The sequence below is a fragment of the Pleurodeles waltl genome, chromosome 9 (genome assembly GCF_031143425.1).
Source record: "Pleurodeles waltl isolate 20211129_DDA chromosome 9, aPleWal1.hap1.20221129, whole genome shotgun sequence".
NCBI lineage: Eukaryota > Metazoa > Chordata > Amphibia > Caudata > Salamandridae > Pleurodeles > Pleurodeles waltl.
Window position 1 is genome coordinate 613406828 of NC_090448.1, and position 21001 is coordinate 613427828.

Genomic DNA, 21001 nt, shown 5'->3' on the forward strand with positions numbered 1-21001 from the left:
AAGAATAGCCCTGTGCTTTTTGTAGCAAGAATTATGGATATTTTACAAAGGGATCCAGAGGTGATATTGTATTGATGACATCTATATCACAGCTGACGACTTAACAGAGCACTTACATATGGTGGAAAGAACAGTGATTCTTTTGTGCCTACATTGGTATAAAATACATTTTAGGAAGTCCAGGATAGTGCATCTTTATATTATCTTCCTTGTATATTAATTATCCATTGAGGGTAAAGGACTAGCACCGATTACCAATCACCCTCCTGTTCTACTGGAGAGGAACGAATCATTTGTAGTGAGAATATTCTCACACCAATCCATATGGCCATCTTAAATGAGCATCCTCTAGCACAGTGGATGTAGATTGTATTTACGTTTGAGGCAGATATTAAAGGGCCTATCCCTAATGCACATACAGTACTCCTTACTTTGGTACAGTGGACAGCAAAGCAAAATGCGACTAACTATGATCCTTTATTTAGGACAATGTAATTTGTACTGTATAAACAAACAATTGCACAAATCTCTGAGTATCTTACTCAAACGTGAGCAAAAGGAGATGTTCTAAATAGATAACTCGTGCAACCCACACTTTGCACTAAGCAGAAATATTTCACGGCTTGCACATTAGTGCAGGGAACTTTTGAATATGAATACCAGTGGCAGCCCGTCCTGTAGGGCATAGGGGCCACACCCCCCCACCTTTTGCCCCTCATTGAGAGTGTCTGTCAGGCTGAACAAAGGTCAGCCTGACAGACACTCCATGTTCAGCTCAGGCAGCCAGGAGCAGACATGCGCGATTTGCGCACATTCCTGGCTACGTGAGCTGAACTTTGCTGGGCTGAGGAGGTCACAGCTCCTACGGGCGTGACCTCTTCGGCTCAGCAAAGGTCCCTCGAGGCCCTCCCCTGGGTGACGAGGAAAGCGCCACCAATTGACACTCTCCCTGGGCACTTCAGGTTTAAGCCCTGAAGTGCCAAGGGAGAGTGTCAATCAGTGACACTTCGTCACAGAGTGGGGTGGGGTCACCAGTCTCACTGACCCCATCCCACTCTGTGACGAGGCTGGGACTGCTGCCTTCCCTGAGGGAAGACAGCAGTCCTAACCCTCCTGGGACCTGGAGGCTAAAGGTAAGTGTGTGTGGGTATGTGTGTGATGTTTTAAATTGAATGTTTGAGTGTTATGAGTGTTGTTAATGGATGTGCGTGTGTGTGTGCACACACTCATTCTTTCGCAATCTTTTAACATTAATGTTTGGTGCATGTTTGAATGGTATGAGTGTTGTTAATGGATGTGCATGCATGTCTGTGTGTGTGTGTGTCCCTCCAGCCCGCCCCCTTCCTCCTAAAGCTGCGGCCGCCACTGATGACTACTTCTAGAAATGTAGGTTTTAAGTGATTCCACTCTACAAATAGCAAGGATCGATGCTCTCTTACTTAACCTACAGAACGCTGACCCATCATGGTTGTGTCAGAATCGGTATTTTGAGGACTGAGTTACAATGTTGACATGCCACACTAGTGCCTGAACAAATTCAGAGATTTAAAAGGTACATTTGTAAAAGAAAAGTAGCTCAGGGAGAAAGTAACTGTTCTAAAGAACATATTTCTTTGGTTTATATGCAACACACCATGGCACATAAAAGTAAATATGTTAATACTTAAGGGAACTGTGATGATGATATGCAAACCTTTGAGAAGGCTGTTGTGGCGCAAGCTTAGACAAAGATTGAGGTAGACCTAATGATTCCAATAAAGCCATCTTTGAAGGTGGAAAATCCTCCTGATTTCCCTTTCAAATATTCTTGTAGTATCACCAAAGATAATGCTCCTATAGATTTTAAACCTGGGTTGGAGATAAGTATATACCTATTGATCAAGCTAGATTAGATCTGATTAGGGCTTCTCATGAGGGTTTACCTTCGACTCATGGTGGCATCAGTGCTACTCTTGTTAGTGCTACAGCAACAATACTGATGTCCTTATTTATTGAAGAAGGTATAACAATTCTCAACAAATTAATTCAGCTGTTGTAATATCAGCACCTACTCACCAGGTGATATCTGATTAACCTTCCGTGTTTTTTTCATGAGCATGTTGGCCCACTGCCAGTAGTAAATGAATATAAATAAATACTATTTGCGTTCAATCTTGGTCTAGATTTCATTGGGTGTGGCCACAAAAGACACACTAATGTCTGTACGTTATCTCGATCTCCCTGGAAGAATGTTGGTGTCAAAAATGAATTCATTTTTGTTTCATGAATGGATTTATTGCATAACAAGAAGTTAAGAGAAACACTCTCCACTAAAGATTCTACTACCGAAGATAAAGCTGCTGACGAGTGGTGTCACAAACTGGAAGAGCTAGCTCTAGAATACATAAATGACACAGTATTCGGACCATCTCGCAGACCACGTTTGTGGGGTAGAAAGTACACGCACTGTAATCCTGCCACACTTTCTGATGTGAACAAAAGCAGGAGTGTGTTTGATTTGGTTCAACGATCTACAGTGGACACCAAGATGCCTTCAAACACCTAAAAAATAGTACAGCTGTGTTGAAATCCTTTGTCCCTTCCTGTCAGTTAGCTTAGCATCTACCCTCCAGTGCTGATCGAGGCGTGATGCTAGCATTAATTTTAACAAATGAACCTGCTGCAACGTTATCTGCGATTGCTACTTCTGCAACTATAATCTTATGTGCACCACTGACTCTAGATCAGTTGAAATGATACTGATCCAAGAAATTGTATCGTCTGGAAATTAGCCCAGTCTAGATCCTGAAGCAGGAGCGGTTTCCTTTCTGTCTTTCCAAGAAACACAACAACAATCCATGTCTGTAGCCACGTAACATTACAGATGGATTTTTACCTGTTGTTGGGGTTTTTATAGATATATCCAACCAGAATGGACCTACACTTGGCTCTTGCTGCAATATCATTGTTTACTTTGTTTCTTATTGCATTGACAATAATTTTACTAAAAGTGTAACACTGTCTCTTGAAGTTCAGAAATTGCAACCAAGTAATTGCACAGAGCTAAAATAGGGCACACTCAGCTGTCAACATCTCTGCACACCTTTTGCTTGATTATGTTCTCTGGGAAAAGGTCCTTTGCAAGTTTAAGTCTATCGATACTGTTAACTGATGAATGACTTTAGCTTGTTTGCTTCACTTGACAATTAATATCTACAACTTGAAGCAGTGAATCGTCAGAAGCTGCTCTGTTTACATTAGGTACACAATTGTCACAAGGGTAGCGTTGTGGGGCATGTCCAGTAACCAGTCCTAAAAGATATTTTAAAAAAATGTTCGTGTTTTAACAACCATGATGACAGATCAGTCCCCCTCTGCATTTTATTAGTTACATGAACCTAAAAAGCTTAATTACCCAGTAACTTTGATTACCCATCTTAAATTGATTTATTCCCCCCAGTTCATGGACTCATCTTTATAGCAAGGTTACAAAGAAAGGAAATTAGTAATAAAAAGATATTTAGATAACTATTTTTGGTTTTCAGATCCAGAGGTCTGATGTCTTGTTCAGGGCATGTATAATTTTTAGCGAAATTATATTTTTAAGTAAGACTATTAAGCAAATGATTTGCATGAGTTAGCTTCCCTTTCAGATCAAAAACCCCATTACTGGCAAAATCAATTCGACACACATTGCAGATTTGAAATGGAGAGATAACGTTAATGAGATGAGATCCTGGGTGGCAGAGGCCAAGATTGTTTTTACCTCCTGCTTGCACACCCTACAACACTCCTCAATTCACTTGGCACAGGCGACTTTCAGACACCTGCATTCAATGCTCACAGACCTTATCTGGGCTGGTGGTAGACACAGCGTAGCCAGATAGTACTTGCACAATGTAGAAGCACCATGGAGGGAGGGGGGCTGGGTGACCTCTAACCAAATGAGACTTATCACTTTTATGACCGCACAGGACACATTTGCGGTGGGGGAGGGTCACTTTCTCATGTATGGCAGTATTGTAGACTTAGAATGAGACCTCTGGCCTGAGTTTGGACCCCCCCCCCCCCTCCCACTCCATCCTCACTCTTCCGAACTCTCCTTGAACTAGGTGACACACAACATTTGATCTCCCACTTATACAAAGCTATGTTGGCAGATGGACCAAGGGTGGAATTTCCAGCAAGTGCTGCATGGGAGTTGGACCTGGGACCACACATGGAGGATAATCAATGGAAGAGGTCATGCTCCCTAACTTGTACAGTTTCCTGTAACGCACAGTTCAAACCTGTCCACTTTAATTATTTATACTTCACGTACATTACACCGATACTCCTCCATAGATTTGACCCAGACAGACAAAGTGACTGTCTGCAAACAGCAACGTTTTTGCACTTAGCATGGCAATGCCAACTGGTCATGAATTTTGGGACGTAGTAATAGATCATTTATTTTACAACTGCGCTTTAACTATCCCATAAGAACCAGTAGCATGTCTACCGAAAGATATTAAGCGACCCAAGGGTAGGAAAATGACCTACAAGTTCACTCAGCTGACATTACTCGTAGCTAAACGAAGAATCACAATTACTTGGATGGGTCTACTGGGCCATTATGGATGGCTGGCAGAGATATGTTATAGAATGGTCAGTGGTGGAAGAACTCCGCTTAAAAAAATGTGGACGAGATGATGAAGCAGTTGAAGATCTTCAAAAATGGGTGGCTTTAATACAGAGATTTGAAGGCTGGGATGGGTAAGAGTGGGTAACTGAGTCTGATGAGGAAGGGTGATACTAGCAAGGCTGAAATTGAGGATGTTTGGCTATGGTGGGTCCCTAAAGGATTTATATTGCTGCTGGCTATTACATGTAATATATTGCTTCATTGTCCATGATGTTAACATAAACATGAGTGCATTTATGATGATCCTGCACAACACCACCATCTGAATGACAGTGATTGTTGTTTCTCCTATGTTTTACTGTTACCAATTTCAAAGCAATGCTGTATTGGTTTACAGTAAAAGAAACAAATAGAAATAACTTTTTTTTTTAAATGAGATCAGTTTCCACCTCACCATCATGATCAACACTCCATCTGCAGTGAAACCTTCCTGGACAGCTGAAAACCTGCAGAAATCACAACTCTCCTCAGGAAAAAACCCAAATAGACATGGAAGACCCTAATGAGCTGAGCAACTACAGACCCATCTCACTCCTGCCTTTCCCATCCAAAGTCATGGAGAAAGTTATCAAAAAATAATTTTCCAACCTTTTCAAACAATACCACCTACTAGATATCCTGCTGTCTAGATTCTGCAATAACCATAGCACGGAAACTACTTTCAGCACAGCCACTGACGAAATCTGGACCATTTTGGACAAAGTAAAAACCTCCGCAATCCTACAATTTGACCTCTCTACAGTCTTACACACTGTCACCCACAGCACCTTCATCACAAGACTCCACAGCTCTAGAATGCACTGAGTTGGCTGGCCTCCTTCCTCCCTGACAAGACCCAGCAAGTCAGGTTCCCGCCCTACACCACCAAACCCAGGAACCTCATATGCAGAGTCCCTCAGTGAACATCACTGAGCTCCTGCCTTTTCAATATCTACATGGCAACAGTCGGCTACGTCACAAGATCCCATGGAATCAACATTCTATTGTACACAGACTGCACTCAGCTCATTTTCTCCCTTACAGACAACTACCTCTCCACCAGGACCAACTTTAACACCTGCACGTCCAATAAAGCTAACTGGATGATGTGAAACTGCGTGAAGCTCAACACAGGTCCTGATCTTTGGCAACAAGAGCTCTCCATGGGAGCCAAGAAACCTGTGATCTCTCCATGACCATGGCAAAAGAATCTGTCTCATCACGGACAATAAACTCTCAATGGCCAAACAAATGAACGCCGTCATTTCCACCTGCTCCTGACACAGTCACCCAGACTTTCGTTATCAGCAGGCTGGACTGTGGCGACGCATCCTATGTCTGCATCATAGATCAACACTTACAAAGACTCCAGACCACTTGGAATACTCCCACAAGACTCATCCTCAACATCCTCCACAATGCGCCCTTCACATTATACCTCTGAGAGCTGGACTGGCTACCAATCTAGAAGCGATGCCAATTCAACCCTCTTACCCATGCATAAAAAGCTCTCCGCAATGTCAGACCTGCCTGCTTCAACCACTGCCTCAACTTCTACCAACCCACCAGGCAACTGCCCTCAGCCTCACTCCTCCTTGTGCAAATATCCCACATCTGCAGGAACAAGTCAGGAGGATGCTCCTTTATCTACGTTGATGCCAAATCCTGGAACAAACTTCCACCCTACATCAGGACTTCCTATACCTTCTCGAATTTCGCAAGAAACTGAAGACCTGGCATTTTGACTAGCAGCCTGATCAGCCTACTCACCTACTCCAGCGCCAAGATACCCTCTGATAAGCGCGCTTTACAAATCCTTTTAACATAACAGAACATTGGGCAGAATAAATCCTAGAGTTTAACATTATTTGGTTCAGATGGGATAACTTTTAGGAGCTGTTGACTCCACAAAGACGGCATGGCCTTATCAGCTCGGTAACCCCAAAACTGAGAGTGGGAGAAGCCTTGAAGTACAAAATAGGCTTGTTCCTTTAAGGTATGTGGGCTAGAGGTCCCCTCTAGAAATTCAAATTGACACTTTTGGTTCTAAGCCATTTTAGCTAGGGGCTAGAATGGATAGGTTGGTTAACAAAGACTGGTTCCATCATCCAGTGTAATGAATTACTGAAACACCGTCATAATGTTTTAGTTCTTTGTAATATTTTGCTTAGTAATTTATTGCCACTATTGTTTGTTTGTTATACTTTTTATCTGCATCAGATTAGGAAATTCATTTTAATAGGCTTTTTATAAATGAATAGTGTGGATTTCTTGTGTGTCTATCCATAGTGAAAGGAGTTTTGGAGCTCATTAAATAAATAATTCTGTTTGCCTGACGGGATTGATCGTTGCACAGAACACACCGTCCTCATGTAATGAGTAAGTGGTCCGTTGGTTACGGTCCACCAGATTCCTTGTCTTGAATTGGCAAATTGACTTTGAGCCTTTTCTTTGGCAAGAGGGTTTAGGGTTTTTGAAACTGAGGTGTATTTTGCAAATGCACAAAAAAACGTAGTAGGGCTAGGGGCATCTGAATAAAATATGGCTCCTGGCTTTGGGAAATGCAGTACCAGATTTCTGGTTCCTTTTTTAGTTTCAGTTGTTTTTAATTTAATGTTCATTTGTTCAAGCAAAAATATTTAACCACCAGTTAAAACCTAAACTTTATGATTTTCCCCTCCCCACTTCTATCCAACCGCTGCCACAGCCAGTGTCCAGACTTGGGCAGGTTTCCCTGTTCATGTGCCCCAAAAGAGTTCATGGATGATTCATTTGTGGGGGGCAGAGGGATTGATTTGACATTGAAGCTCATCAGAGCTCCATAATTTATTTTGCTGCCAAAAACAAATGTTAAATAATTTTCCCTTGTTGGAGTATATGGGCTAGTCCACTTTGGAGGTGCTACATTAAAGTTGCAGCTTATAGGTATTCCCTTTTTTTGTGAACCTATGGCTGACTCTATCCTCTCTGCTGAACCCCTCCCTAGAAATTAGAAAACGGAGGGCATACAGATAATAAATGTTTCAGTTGGTCTATTTCCCCAAGTCCCTCCTGCATAGGCTGCCATCAGAATGACCCATAGCGCCAGGTCTCCCAGGTGAGTGGTGCCAGTATGAAGTCCCTCCACCTCCCATTTGGTTTGCACAGTTATTAGTTTGTCATTATGTCATCCCATCAGTCCTGCTTTGGGGTGATTCCAATTTTATCTCCCAAGCCTTCTAAAAAGGGAGTTTCTCTTTCATAAGGGGCTTATTTATAGTTGATAAATGTAGAATTCGGCATGGGTGTTGTCATGGTGAGATATCAGGAGTTTTTCAAAAAAAGCAAGTACTTTTGTGGCGCTCCCTTCTGCCCCTGGCTGTGTAACCCAACGTCTCATCTGCATATAGTTAACTCTTTTTGTCAGAGTTCAAAGACCACCTTAGTCTGTTTGAACGATTTAACGTACTCCCTCGCTGACATGTCGTCACTGACTTGCATCCTTCAGTTCACAAGACCTTTAAAGTCATGCCTGGTTCAAAGTTGCTATTTCCCCACAGAGGGAAGAAGATCAATGGAATTGTCTTAAATTGGTATCTCAGAGCAATGCTGTTCCATGCCCGCAGGTCCTCACTTGTCACTGGTGAAACCTAGAGATTGTGTTCCTACAAGCCTGATGGCACCCAGGGAATCTCCCTGTACTTGGTGCACATCCTCCATTTTTGGAGGTATTGCTTTGATATCTATTGTAAGGTGAGGATTCCGTGGTTAGAAGAATCCATCAGAAGGACAAGTTAAGTGCCTTCAGTAATGCTCTCACTGGTGGATACTCCATCTAGCGCTAATCCCTTCCTAGTCTCCTTCCTCTCTGTTCTGTGGAACGACCTCTTATTAACATTTAAAAAGCTTCTAAGAACAGTGTTACCAACAATTATTCCCACTCTGCGTCAGAGGATGCAGAAAAGAAAAAGACGTCCGTGCTCAGGGCTAATTCTTATGTGCGACTGCGCCCAGTCACTTCCTTGGTGGTATTGAGTCTGCGCAGAGCAGCACAACGGCACCTCTCAGTGTACGGAGGCACTGTTAAAAAGTCTGGATCCATCAGCCACGACTGCAACAAAGCAACTAGTATTTATCCTCCGATGGTCATGAGGGGCCAGTAGGAAGCAGAATTCTTTACCTGCATTCCTGGTGTGCAGTACCTCAGACCAGTGGGTGCTGCCATTGTTAAGTATGGTTATGTCCTCTCTTCTACCTCTGCACCCTTTCTGTTTCACCTCTTTGTGTTTGGACATTTGCAGATCATGCCTCTATTTTTGCTCCAGAAGTTCAGTCACTGCAGGGCAAAGGGGCATTAGAGAGAGCCCTGGAGACAGACTAGGGCAGGAGATGTTAATCCCAGTACTTTTTGGTGCTCAAAAAAGACAGAGGACTCAGCCAGTTTACTAGACCTTTGGTTTCTGAACACTTTTTTCTGAAGGACAAGTTTGAAATGTTGACTGTAGTTAGGTTTGTTCCTTTCTGGCTCCAGTAGCTGGATGATGTCCCTGAACTTGCCAGATAGTTACTTTCATGTGCCAGTTCTGCAGACTCTTCCTTTTGGTTAGCAGTGGAGTCGTAATATGTTGGTTGGAACATGTTTAGTTACCATTCTGCCCTTCGGCCTCACTTCAGCTTCCTGGATGTTTTGAAAGGTGATAGCTGTGGTTGCAGCCCTTCTAAACGGGTTTGGGATACACCTATTCCCATATCTCAGTGACTAACTGTTGTAGGCTGGCCTGGCTGTTCTGTTGTGGACCACCTGAAGACAGCTGTCACCCTGCAGAGTCTGGTATATTTAGTTTATATATTATCCCAATGCTTTGAACTTGGGCCTGGGTTCAAGTACGAATGGTTCTGAGGCTGCCTGGCCTCCTGCATCCTATTGGTCCTTCATGCCTGTTGGCATATGCAGGGTCTGCACTGCAACGTCTGCCTGCAGCGAACGCAGTACTTGGGTTACCTTTTGGGAAACATATTTATGGTGGAAGCAGCAGCTTCGGCCCTTTGATAGTGGCTGGCTGAAATCGACCTGACCTGTTGTAGGCCATTCTCACCACCCCATCCTGAGCTCACAGTAGCAATGGATTAATCATCTCTGAATTGTGGCAGATAATTGAGAGAGGAGGAGCTCAATGGTCTGTGGTTCACAGTGTAGCAAAGGAATCTTATTAGTTTTCTGTTGTTTTGTGCCATTGGGTTGGCTCTTACGGCTTTCCTCCCATCCATAGAGGAAACCAGTTAAGGTTGTGATGGATAATTCAACCGCCGTATCATACTGTAACAAGCAGAGCAGTGTAAAGTCTCCCATCCTCTATAAGGAAGCGCTGCATCTCTGGAGGTGGCTGTACCTCCAAGGGTGTGTATGATGACCAATCATTTGGTGAGGTTGCTAAATGCCAGAGCGGACAAGATCAACAGATTTCATATGGCGGACCATGAATCGCGCTTGCATCCAGAGGTGGATCAAGCCATCTTTCTTGCCTTAGGTAGATTTTTTTGCCACCGCCAAGAACGCTAGTATTGCTGTTACTGTGCACTGGAGTTTCTGCCTCCAGGTACCCTGGGGGAAGATTGTGGCTGCAGTTAGACTTTGGTCTCCTGAATGTCTTCCCACCTCCGCCACTTCTGGCTTGAGTTCTGAAGAAGGTTGGGAGGGATGAAATTCGACTATGAGTAGCCTCAGATTTGACCAGGCGGGTGTGGTTTTACCACTTGCTGAGCCTGAGCGTTTGTCCGCAAGGTTGTCTACCTTTTCTGGAAGACCTCCAATCTCCACAAGGCGGGATCCTGCTCTGAATCTTAACAAACTACACCTCTTTGTGCGGAGATTGAGTGGCAACAACCAGATTTAGTTTTTATCTGAGAGCAGAGATAGTGATTGTTATCCCTGTGACTTGGCTCATGTCTACCAAATTATTCTTATTCTTGGGTGACGTTTGTGGACTGGTGCAGACTGCCTGTTTGACCCACTTCAAGCCAAATCGTCTGATGTTTATTGTGTCACTGGCGCACTGAAACTTTTTAAAGATTTGCCTAATCAATCTTTGTTTCTTAAGTCACCAATTAGTGTTAGTTTTTTTTTTTTTTAAAAGACTCTCATACATGTTCCCTCCTACACTTTATTTTGCCACAGTTGTTCCTGACGTGCATGCCCTGTAAGAATATGCACAGTTGGGCACTAAGTTTGCTGACCATTAAGTTGTCATGATTCATTTCAATTACGTATGTGCACGGGTTCAGTGAGCTATATGGAATCAGTTCAATTTCTGTATACCAGATTTTTCCCAAGGTCCCAAGTTAGATTTAGTACACTGTCACTCCTGCAAGCTGTTCTCCATCTTAAGTCACAAGAGAATTTTGAATGAAAACAGATGGTCGCTCACAGGTGGCACCTATACATGGCTCCATACTGTCGTTTTCGGAGGCCATGTCGGGCGGCAGGGAGTCCAATGGTGCCACTTGTCGGTGCATAGGAGTCCTTGGTAGGAAAAAGTTCCCAATCCAGTATGGACTTAGGGAAATTCAAAAAATGGGCAATCTAGTTGTATAGACTATACAACAGAAAGAGCTTTACAAAAGGTGCCCAACGTCTTAGTTTTTCTTCCTTCTGAACTATGCCTCTTTGTTATGTTGCTCTTGTTTCTGTTGATTTGTCGAGGGAAATGAGTGCTCACTGCTGCCCAGACAGCCTTCATTTTTTGTTCCTGTTTGTGACCATGCTACACACATATTTGGATCCTTTAATGTTGTGGCCAGTTTATTTGCTTGGGTCCTTACATGTGTAATTCAGAAGTGTATTTTGCAGATTATTTACAAACGTTTGCTTTTTTTTTTAACCTTTAAGATTTCTTTTTCTACTTTTTAAGTTGGAAACAAACTGTTGAAATTAGTGATCATACCTATCACTTGTGGCCTTGATAGTGTTATGTTGCTTGTAGATTTGCTGTGTTTTCTTCCTTTTGCTGATGTTCATACAATTCTTCAGTCAGTCTGTGCTACTTATATGATTGCAGGATTCACGACTTAAAATTAATGGATGAGTTTTTGAAGATAGAAGCTCATGATGGTGAAGTGTTGTGTCTTGAATATTCCAAAACTCAAGCAGGTTTGTATATGAATTTTCTTTGTTAATTTATGTATGTCAGAACAGAGGTGACCTAAAATGACATTTTAAATGTTTGTCATATCATATGTACTTGAAAGAGTATGTCAGAATATGTAATGAGTGATGTAATATGTGAGATCATAAGCAGTGCATGGTGTGTGCTCAATAGTTACCTTTGCTAACTAGAACTGGTGAATTTCTGTGTTTAGTTCAGTTAATGTTTTCAACGAGATATTGACCTAACTATAGAGTCACTTTATCCTTCTAGTTTTTTTTTTTTTTTAAACGATAAAGTGATATATTATAACCATACATAAGCCAAATCCCCTTTAGCCGTACACATAATTTGGTTGGCAACAGGGCCTATTGTCAAACCACCCAGCTGCAGCTAGCCCCCTCGCAGGCATCCAACACTGTGCACCGTCTTTGGTCATGTGTGGCTGAAGTTGGCCGCAGGGCCTGGCTTGCAGCCAGACCCTGCCTCCGATTTCCTGCAGGCAGCCAATCCCACGCTGCGCATCTAAATGGGAGAATGGAGGAGGGAGATGGTAACCTCAGGACTTGGCCTGCTGTCAGGCCCTGTTTCCAAACCGCCAGCTGGCTACCACACTGTGCACGGCCTTTGACATGCGCAGCATAGGGTTGTCCTTCAGGCCCCAGGGACCCCATCCCTTGGGGCTAAAATATATATATTAATGGGAGGTGGACATGTGGCCCCCTCCCTGAGCCTTAAAAGGACCCAGGGGGCAAAAATCTTAAGGGGAGTAGGCGGGCAGCTCCCCTCCCAAAGTCTTCTTGGGCCCTGCAACCAAAGTCTATGGTGAGGGGGCGTGCAGCCCCCCTGCCTTGGGAACCTCATCCTTGGGACCAAACACAGTTCTTTTTTTAAAAAGCGAGGGGGCTCTGTAGTCCCCCTCGCTAAGCTCTAATAGGTCACAGGAACCCCATCCCAGAGGGCTGTTCATTTTTTAAAAGGGGAGCCCTACCCCTTTCTGGGCCTATTTTGGCACAGAGAGCCCCGTTCCCCAGGGCCTGCATTATGAATAGGTGGGTGCCCTGGAGCCCACCCAGCACCACCCACCAAGCACAGTCCCCAGCCAGCTCCCCACATGGTGCAGGAGCGAGCGTTGCTCCTGCCCAGAGGGGGCAGCTATTTATGCTGCTCCCGCTGAGCGCAAGTAATACTTGTTCTGTTTCCCTACCTGCATCAGTGCGGGCAGGAAAACAGAGCATAGGTCTTCTCCGAGCTGGCCGGAGCATTTTTAAAATCTCCCGCCAACTGGGAGCAAATTTAGTGTTTGCTCCCATTTGGCAGGAGATTTAAAAATGCTACCGCCAGATGGGAGCAACATGTAGGAAACTACTGTGTCCACGAAGATTCTCCAAACAGGGCCAAAGTTATTAGCAAAACAAAAATGGAAATGTTGGCATAATTAGAACTTGTGTGTGTGTGCGCATGCGCCAAACCCTGAGGCACCCCTATCCACCCAACCCCATTCTGTGCTCGGCCCTTTGGCAGTGGGTGGCGGGAGTTGGCCTTTCTGGGTGTGAGAGGGTGTATCTGGGAGTGAGAGTGCGTACATCAGTGTTTGTGGATGCAACAGTGTGTGTGTGGATCTGCGAGTGCATGAGGGTGTCAGTGGGTTTGTGAGTGGGTGTGTGAGTGTGTGCGTGAGGGCCTGTGATTAGGTCTTGAGTGGGCGGGTAAGTGTCTCAGTGAGTGGGAGAAAGAGAGAGAGAGGAAATGTTTTTGGGCTTTTATATGACATACTTAGAATGAGGTAATTTTGGACAAATTAAAAAGAAAAATGTATTTCTCATTTAAAAAGAGTAAGATTATCTTTCAATATGAGCCTTAAACATTTGTAGTAAAAAAAAAATTAAAAAAAAACTGGTCTTGAACCCTCAACGCTCAGTGTGAAGGTCTTTTTCATTTCTTTTTGCCCTTCATGGGCTTTCAGGGACTATGGGGGAGCCCTGTCCCTACATGTTTTTTTAATATTTTTTTTTTTTAATTTTAAACAAGCCCTTGTCTGGGGCCCCAAAGGATTCCTCAAGGCCTTCCTTGTGGTCTCATTGCTTCAGCAACCAAAGAGATGCTTCAAGTAGCAGCTCTGTGCTTGCTGAAGCAAACCTTTCATCTCTGTCCCCTGCACGCAAATGTGCGTGCAGGGGACAGAGATGAAAGCTTCAGTTTTTGACAGCGGGACTTGCTTGACGGGTTCCGCTGTCAAATACTGAAGCATTTGCTGTGGCTTGGCTGCAGCTTCAAGGCTGCAGCCAAGGCACAGCAAACAGCTATATCCAGGGGGTGGGCACACCACACATAGCAGGAGCCAGCCCTGGGGTGTGGCGGTCCCCAGGGCCATCTGTGGCTAAATGAGTGGGGCTACACGGCCCTCCACCAACTTAGAAGCCTTGGGGAGGTGGTGATCGCTGAGCCTAAGGGAGTCCAAAATGGACCCCCCTGCAATTATTTGTAATTTCGCCCCTCCGGAGGTGGTATTACTCGGGGCTGTGGGGGAGGCCATTGAGCCTCCCCCACGTTACACTGCATTTTTGCCCACAGGGTGGTGGTCCCCAGGGCGCTGGAGGGCTGTGACCCCACCCCCTCCCCCTGCTCCTATTACATTATTCATTCCCGGGGAGGTGGTGGTCCCCAGGGCTGTGGAATAGGCCTCCCCCACTTTACAAAAGCATTTTTGCCCCATGGGTGGTGGTCCTCGAGGCTGTAGGGGGCCAGAAGCACCCCAACCCCCTTCAATTAAAGAGAAAAAAGTGCCCCTGGGACCTGGCCCAACCAGGGGCTTATTTAAAGACAAGGGTGGGAGTCTGCGCATGTTTTAAAAAAAATATTTTCCATGGATTCCCTGTTGAAAATTTGCTGTATTTTTTTTTTTATTTTATTTTTTTTAAAGAGAAGCTTTTTAGCCCTATGAGGGTTGTACCCTGAACTCTTTTATATTTTTTATTCTTTTTTTTTCTGAGTCTCGGCTGAAGACACCGGCTTTGTTGCTGAAATGTTTTCAGCCAATCAGATCTCAACCAAAGCAAAAAAAAAAATTGTCACTTTCTGGACCAGGACCTACCTTTATGCCAAGTTTGGTGTAATTCTGTCCAGAAGGTTCGCCGCTATTGCTGTTCAGTTTTTCCTGTGGAAAAATGAATGAGGAAAAAAGTGTTTTTGGACTCCCCCTTTTTCTCGTGGGTAATAGAGGCAATATGGTCCTGCTTAATAAAGCAAACTTCATGAAAGAGGCTCACAGACAGTTATGCAATACAACAAACAGCAAAATGTTGGATAAAAATCCCATTAACCAAATGACACTTATCCTCGATGAAAAATTGAAACAATGGCATGAGATGACCTTGATCGATTAGGAGTACAACTTTATGATCAATGAACAACCAATTATACCAACAGTCTACTTCCTGCCAAAGATATACAAGACCCTTTGTGACTGTCTCGGTAGATCAATATTGGCATCATGCAAATTATTATTATTTTTTTAGTAGCAATCTACGTAGATTTCTATCTAACACGCATTGTTCATACATTGAGTTCCTACAACAGAGACAGATGATTTTCTGCACATATTAGCAGACATAAGTTGGAATGACCTATATCCACTAGTGACTATTGATGCAGTAGCTCTATATACATCCATAAAACATGAGGTGGGTCTCAAGGCATGTGCATACTTCCTGAGGCAGCAAAATGTGTAAGAACTACAATATTCGAAGATGCTGCTAACCATGATTGAGTTGTGCCTAACCAACAATATATTCCTTTTGAACCATGAAATATGCCACCAGCAGTGTGGAACTGCCTTGGCATGTCTTTTTCTCCAAAGTACACACATTTTACAGTGAGATGGTGGGAGAAAGAGTACGCAGGGGGACATAACCAAAAACCACTAGAGAAAATAATAGTATGGCTGGGGTACATCAAATGATTTATTTCTGTTCTGGAATGGTGACACTGAAGAGTTCATGCAATTCTTCGAAAGCCTGAATGAAAATGACCTAGGCTTGCAGTTCACATGCTCATCCAACAGATATAAGATCCAGAAACCCCAAAGCTGATACTGACTTATAGCAAAGAAAGCACAAAAAAAAAGTATTTTATTTAAGCATTGGCATTTAGTTTTTAAAAAACCCTGATAGTGTCACGCTATTGGGGAAATACCCACAGATACCATACGGAGAAGCACAGTCACTTAAGAATAAACTAGTTAAAATCACTTTCAGGACCACCGGATCAAAACCTGGTTGGAGGAACGACAGAGTGGGTTCTTCAAATGCAGCAGCTGCAAAGCGTGCAAGATTGGAATAAACATGAAAAACATTATGTACAGAGAACAAAATACAATTACAATAAAAAACAGAATAACCTGCAATTCTTAGTATGTGCTTTATATAATTGAATGTGCCTGTGTCTTCGATATGTTGGGAGTACAACAGGTATGGTAAAAAACAGGATGCTGGAACACATACAAGCAGTGAAACATCACACATGACATGCAACAGCCAAACATGTAGCACAATGCCAAGACAACAGCTGGAGAACAAAGAGATATTATGGAGTGGACATGATCCCACCAAGTGACCCTGGTAGCAATTGAACTCAAAAACTGAGACGTCTTGAATTCAGATACATTATTATACTGAAAACGAAGGTGCTGAACAGACATAAAAAAGACAAACTTTTTGTATACTTATAATACAATGAAATATTATTTATGTTCACTATGACATTGCAAATTGCTTTTTCTACGTGTTGACATAAGGATTGTTAATGAGAAAGTATGATGGAATCACAGATAAAAGTCAGAGATGTATGCTACCAGCCAGTACTAATTGCTGAATATACCTTCCATATATTTTATTTGATGAACCTATGTTATTAAGTTACCATTCAAAAGGTCAATAGTACGGCAGCAGATCAATCTAGCACTTTTTGGGCTTTAACAGAGACCTTAAGGTATCTGTCCAAGCCATTTCCTCAATCCTAGACTGTTGTGAACACCATTCCACCCCTCCTGCGCCAGTAGGAGAGGGTGGGAGGTGTGGATGCCTTCCAGCGTTTTGCAGTATCGTGTTTGGCCACCAACAAAGAAGTACCCAGAAAATGTTGATTGGCCCTTGTGCCCGATAGTTATCTAGGACCCCAAAAAGAATCACCAAAGGGGAGAGTGGGACCTCCATTCCAGCACCTCAGAGTTCTCCCACCACTGTGGGCCAGAACCTCTAAATCGGAGGATACAACCTGATCATGTGGTAGAAACTGGCTGGGGTGTCACAACAACAAGGGCAGGTAGGATCAGGGAGGAGTCCTGCATGTTGTAGTCTGGCTGGAGAGAGAGAGGCTCCATAGAGATAATATATTTGTATCATACACCGTCGGGAGGAGATGTTCATGGTCCTAGGCGCCATCAAGGCTTATCTCCATCCATCGTCCTCGAGAGGGCCCAACCAGTGCTCCCAGCAGATACTAAGGTGGTGCAAGTCACTGAGGGCATTGATAATCTGTGTTCTGTAGATTAGGGATATACCTCCGCTATTCCTTCCGTATAAATTGCAAACTGATGATACTGTAAGGGTGAAATGAAGTAGGTAAACATTGTTGTCATGAGTTAGGTACTAGACAGATATAAGAGCTTAGGACAATTGGGAGCGGGTGCATGGGCCTATCCATTAGGTAGTAGACCACATGCTGTAATATCGGACCCAATCAGTGTAATTGTAAACAGAGATATGAGGAGGTTAATTGATAACTTAAGAACCACCAGTGTTCATAAAGAGATGTTATCCTGTGTTACATATGCATCTTACTAGCTCAGTGATTTGAACTATGAAAAATGTGCAATATGATCCCAATTGCGATGATGTCAAAATGATGACAGTATTCAATGGAAGGTGGAAAAATGGGTTTTAAGTGTGCCATTTACATCTCCCATAATGCCTCCTAATTAGCAAAATGAGAGTAGAGATATAAGGGGATTAGAAGGGGAAACCACCTACAGTGAGCAAGAGACTTTGAGGTCGAAAAGCGTTGGTGGTGCGATTGTGAAATTTAAATAAACTGACACTATTAGAGAGTTCACGGAGTGCTGCGTCCTTCTTGGTACCTTACCCCAGGCCATGTCCTGAGGCCAACTCGCCGCTGCACGCCGCCAAAGGGGTGGGGGAACATAGCTTCATGCGAGGGGTTGGCTGCAGGTTGTGTGTCGGAGTGTGGCTTAACATACGGTAATTAAAGATTAATTTACTTAAAAAAAAAAAAAAAAAACTTAGAAACTCATTAAAAACAACAAAGGTTACAGTGATATTATAGTTAGTAATAAACATTTTGAAAACCTTAGAAATTCACTAAAAAACAAAGTTCTGGAGATGTTATAGTTACGTTCACATTTTACACGTACAAAACCATGGAAAATTCAGCCGTTATAGTTAGTTATCTTAAGTAACTATAACTCGTTCCCTAAGGTAACTATAACTTGTGCCCTCGCCATGCACTGCTAAGTCACAACATCTTCTGTGACATCATTGTTAACATCAGTGCAAGAGTTGTTGTAAAATTATTAATGACAAAACTTTGCAGGGCGGGAGCAATCAGTTATAGTTACATTACGGCATGCAACATAGTTACTTGAGGTAACTGTAGCTATAACTGCTGAATTTCCATGGTTTTGTGTGTGTGTGTGTATGTATTAGATATAGGGGGTTATTCCAACTTTGGAGGAGGTGGTAATCCGTCCCAAATGTGACGGATTTACCACCAGCCGTATTACGAGTTCCATAGGATATAATGGACTCGTAATACGGCTGGTGGTATATCCGTCACTTTACCGTCACTTTTGGGACGGATTACCACTTCCTCCAAAGTTGGAATAACCCCCATAGTATATTTTTATGTATATAATAGATATATTACCTAGTGGAGGTCGCCACTAGGTAGTTATAGTTAGGATAGCTTTCACATAGAAAAAGTGTTTTTTGTGTTGCTTTATAACTTTGGCACCTTTGCCGAATCTCTGTGAAACTTTTCAAAAAAGTTGTGCATGCAAAGTTTCAGGGTGATCCGTCAAGTGGGAACTGATTTTAAAAAAAACAAAAAAATAAAAAAACGGGGATCCCAAAATCTATTGATTTTGTTTAAGACAGGCTACAGCAAAAACTGCTGAACGGAGAGTTACACCAAGTTCAGCAGATAGTTAGATGTTTGTCCACAAATATAGATTTTTGGGATTTGTCTTAAATCCGTTAAGTAGTTTTTGAGAAATTAAGGGTGATAAAATATAGATATTTAGGCAGTTGGGCTTGCAAGAGTCTCGAGATTCTTGCGGGAGCAACAATTTTAAAAATAGAGCGTTCTGATTGGCCCAGGGTGCTTTCTTTCCCCTTTGGCCATCTCACTACTTCGAGTCCCCTCCCCACCAGCCCCAAAATGGAAATAATATGGCAAAAAATGCTGCAATCTTGCAAGACTCTTGTGGGATTGAAAAAAATGATAATAAAATTGTGACCTAGCCCTATAGATTGGTTTATTGACCGAGAAGCCTACCACCATGGCTGTTTTATAAATGAGATAGGGGGCTGCCTTTCCCAGAGCTGGGTGAAGACCACCCCTGGGCCATAATTACCTTATATCGGGAGGGAGGCTATGCGGCCCTGCATGCCTCAAAAGGCTCAGTGGAGCCTGATCCCAAGACTGAAATGTCATAAAATGGGTAAGGGGGGGCTCGTGGCTACCTCCCGGAACCTCAAAAAGCCCAGTGGCTGAAATTTCACAAATTTGGGTTTGAGGTGTGGGGTGTGGGTGCTGGGGTGGCGCCCCATCCCAGTCCCCCTCTTCCCATCTTCAAAGGCCCCTGGAGCTAATCCCCGGGCCATAGCGCTTTCCCTGCCAGCACCAGCGCGGGCAGGGAAACCTGTGTTTGCTGTCAGTTGGCGAGAGTATGTTTAAATCTCCCAATTTGGCTTCCAGCAGCAGGAGCTTTAAAAATGCTCCTGCTCACTGGGGGCAGACTTTAGCTCTGTTTCCCTGCTTGTAGTGATGCAGGTAGAAAAAACAGATATAAATATTGCTCCCACCTTGAGGGAGCAGCATTAGGAACTGCACCCTGTGGCTGGGATTAATGCCAGCTCTCACTGAATGTGGGGAGCAATCTGGGGCTATGGGGCACTCCCCACTGCCCCAAAAAACACTATGGTTGGCACCAACCTTTACGTCTAAGAGCCCCAGGGCTGAAATGGGCTGGGGAAGGGTGGGCAGTGTGCCCCCTCTACCTTAAATTTACGCTGATCTCTGGGTGCTGAAATTGGCCTGGGGAGAGGAACTGAGTGACTCCCCTCCTCTCCTAATAATGATGCTGGATGCCCGGGGGTTGGGATCCTGGGGCTGAAATTGGCCCAGGAAGGGGTGGGGTGGCCGCATGCCCCCTCCCCTACAAATAAGTGGGTCCTTGGGGCAGCTATTGGCTCATAGAGGGGGCTAAGTTGCCCTCTCCCCTTTTTAAGATAGGCCCTGGGGGATGGGGTCCCCAAGGCCTAAAGAGGCTTGGGTCTTGGGGCTGTGTGCCCGGCCCCCTTAATTAAAAAAAATAAAAATAAAAGGCCATGAGGGATATGGTCCCCGGGCTCTAACAAGGCTCCAGATGAGGGCCAGACAGTCCCACTCACCTTATTTAAAGAAAAAAAAGCCCTTGGAGAATGGGGGGCCCAGGGCCTACCAAGGTTTGGGTAGAGCAACAGCGTGGCCCCCCTCCACTTTAAATTAAAAGAAGCCCTGGGGGATGGTGTCCCCAGGACTTAATGTGGCTCGGAGATTACCCCCCCCCCCCCTCCAAAAAAAAAAGGCCCTGGGGATGACAGGCCCGATAACCAGCCCCCTGCCGTGCACAGCAGAAGGCCCTGTGCAGTGTAGGGTTGTCGGCCTTTGGGTTTGGCCACAGGGCCTGGCTGCAGGCCAGACCTTGTGGTCCACTCCTCACCACATACGGCTGCAAGCAGCGTGGGTTTGCCTTAATGCTGGGGAGTTGGCTGCAGTCTAGGACTTGTAGCCAACCACATTCGCTGCTGCGGGGTTGGATTTACATATGGTAGTTAAATATTAAATTACATAAAAACAAAAAAAATAGAAATTCACTGAAAAACCAACTGGTAAAGCAATGCTATAGTGAATATGTTGGTGATAACAATGTTATAGTTAGCATTGATAACTATAATTT

The 21001-nt window shown here is 43.9% G+C and overlaps 1 protein-coding gene and 1 non-coding gene across 2 annotated transcripts in view; one reads left to right on the forward strand and one right to left on the reverse strand.

Annotated features, from left to right (window-relative positions):
* Positions 1-21001, forward strand: part of WDR62 (WD repeat domain 62) — a gene marked incomplete at its 5' end in the record, with an annotated part of 926258 nt that overhangs the window by 206250 nt on the left and 699007 nt on the right. The window contains one exon of the mRNA XM_069207611.1: positions 11677-11768. Within this exon, the coding sequence (XP_069063712.1) occupies positions 11677-11768 (92 nt within the window). The remainder of the gene's footprint in view (positions 1-11676; positions 11769-21001) is intronic.
* On the reverse strand, positions 13835-13952 carry LOC138260599 (small nucleolar RNA SNORA64/SNORA10 family). The gene has a single exon (XR_011198907.1). It is a non-coding gene; the product is annotated as a small nucleolar RNA SNORA64/SNORA10 family (small nucleolar RNA).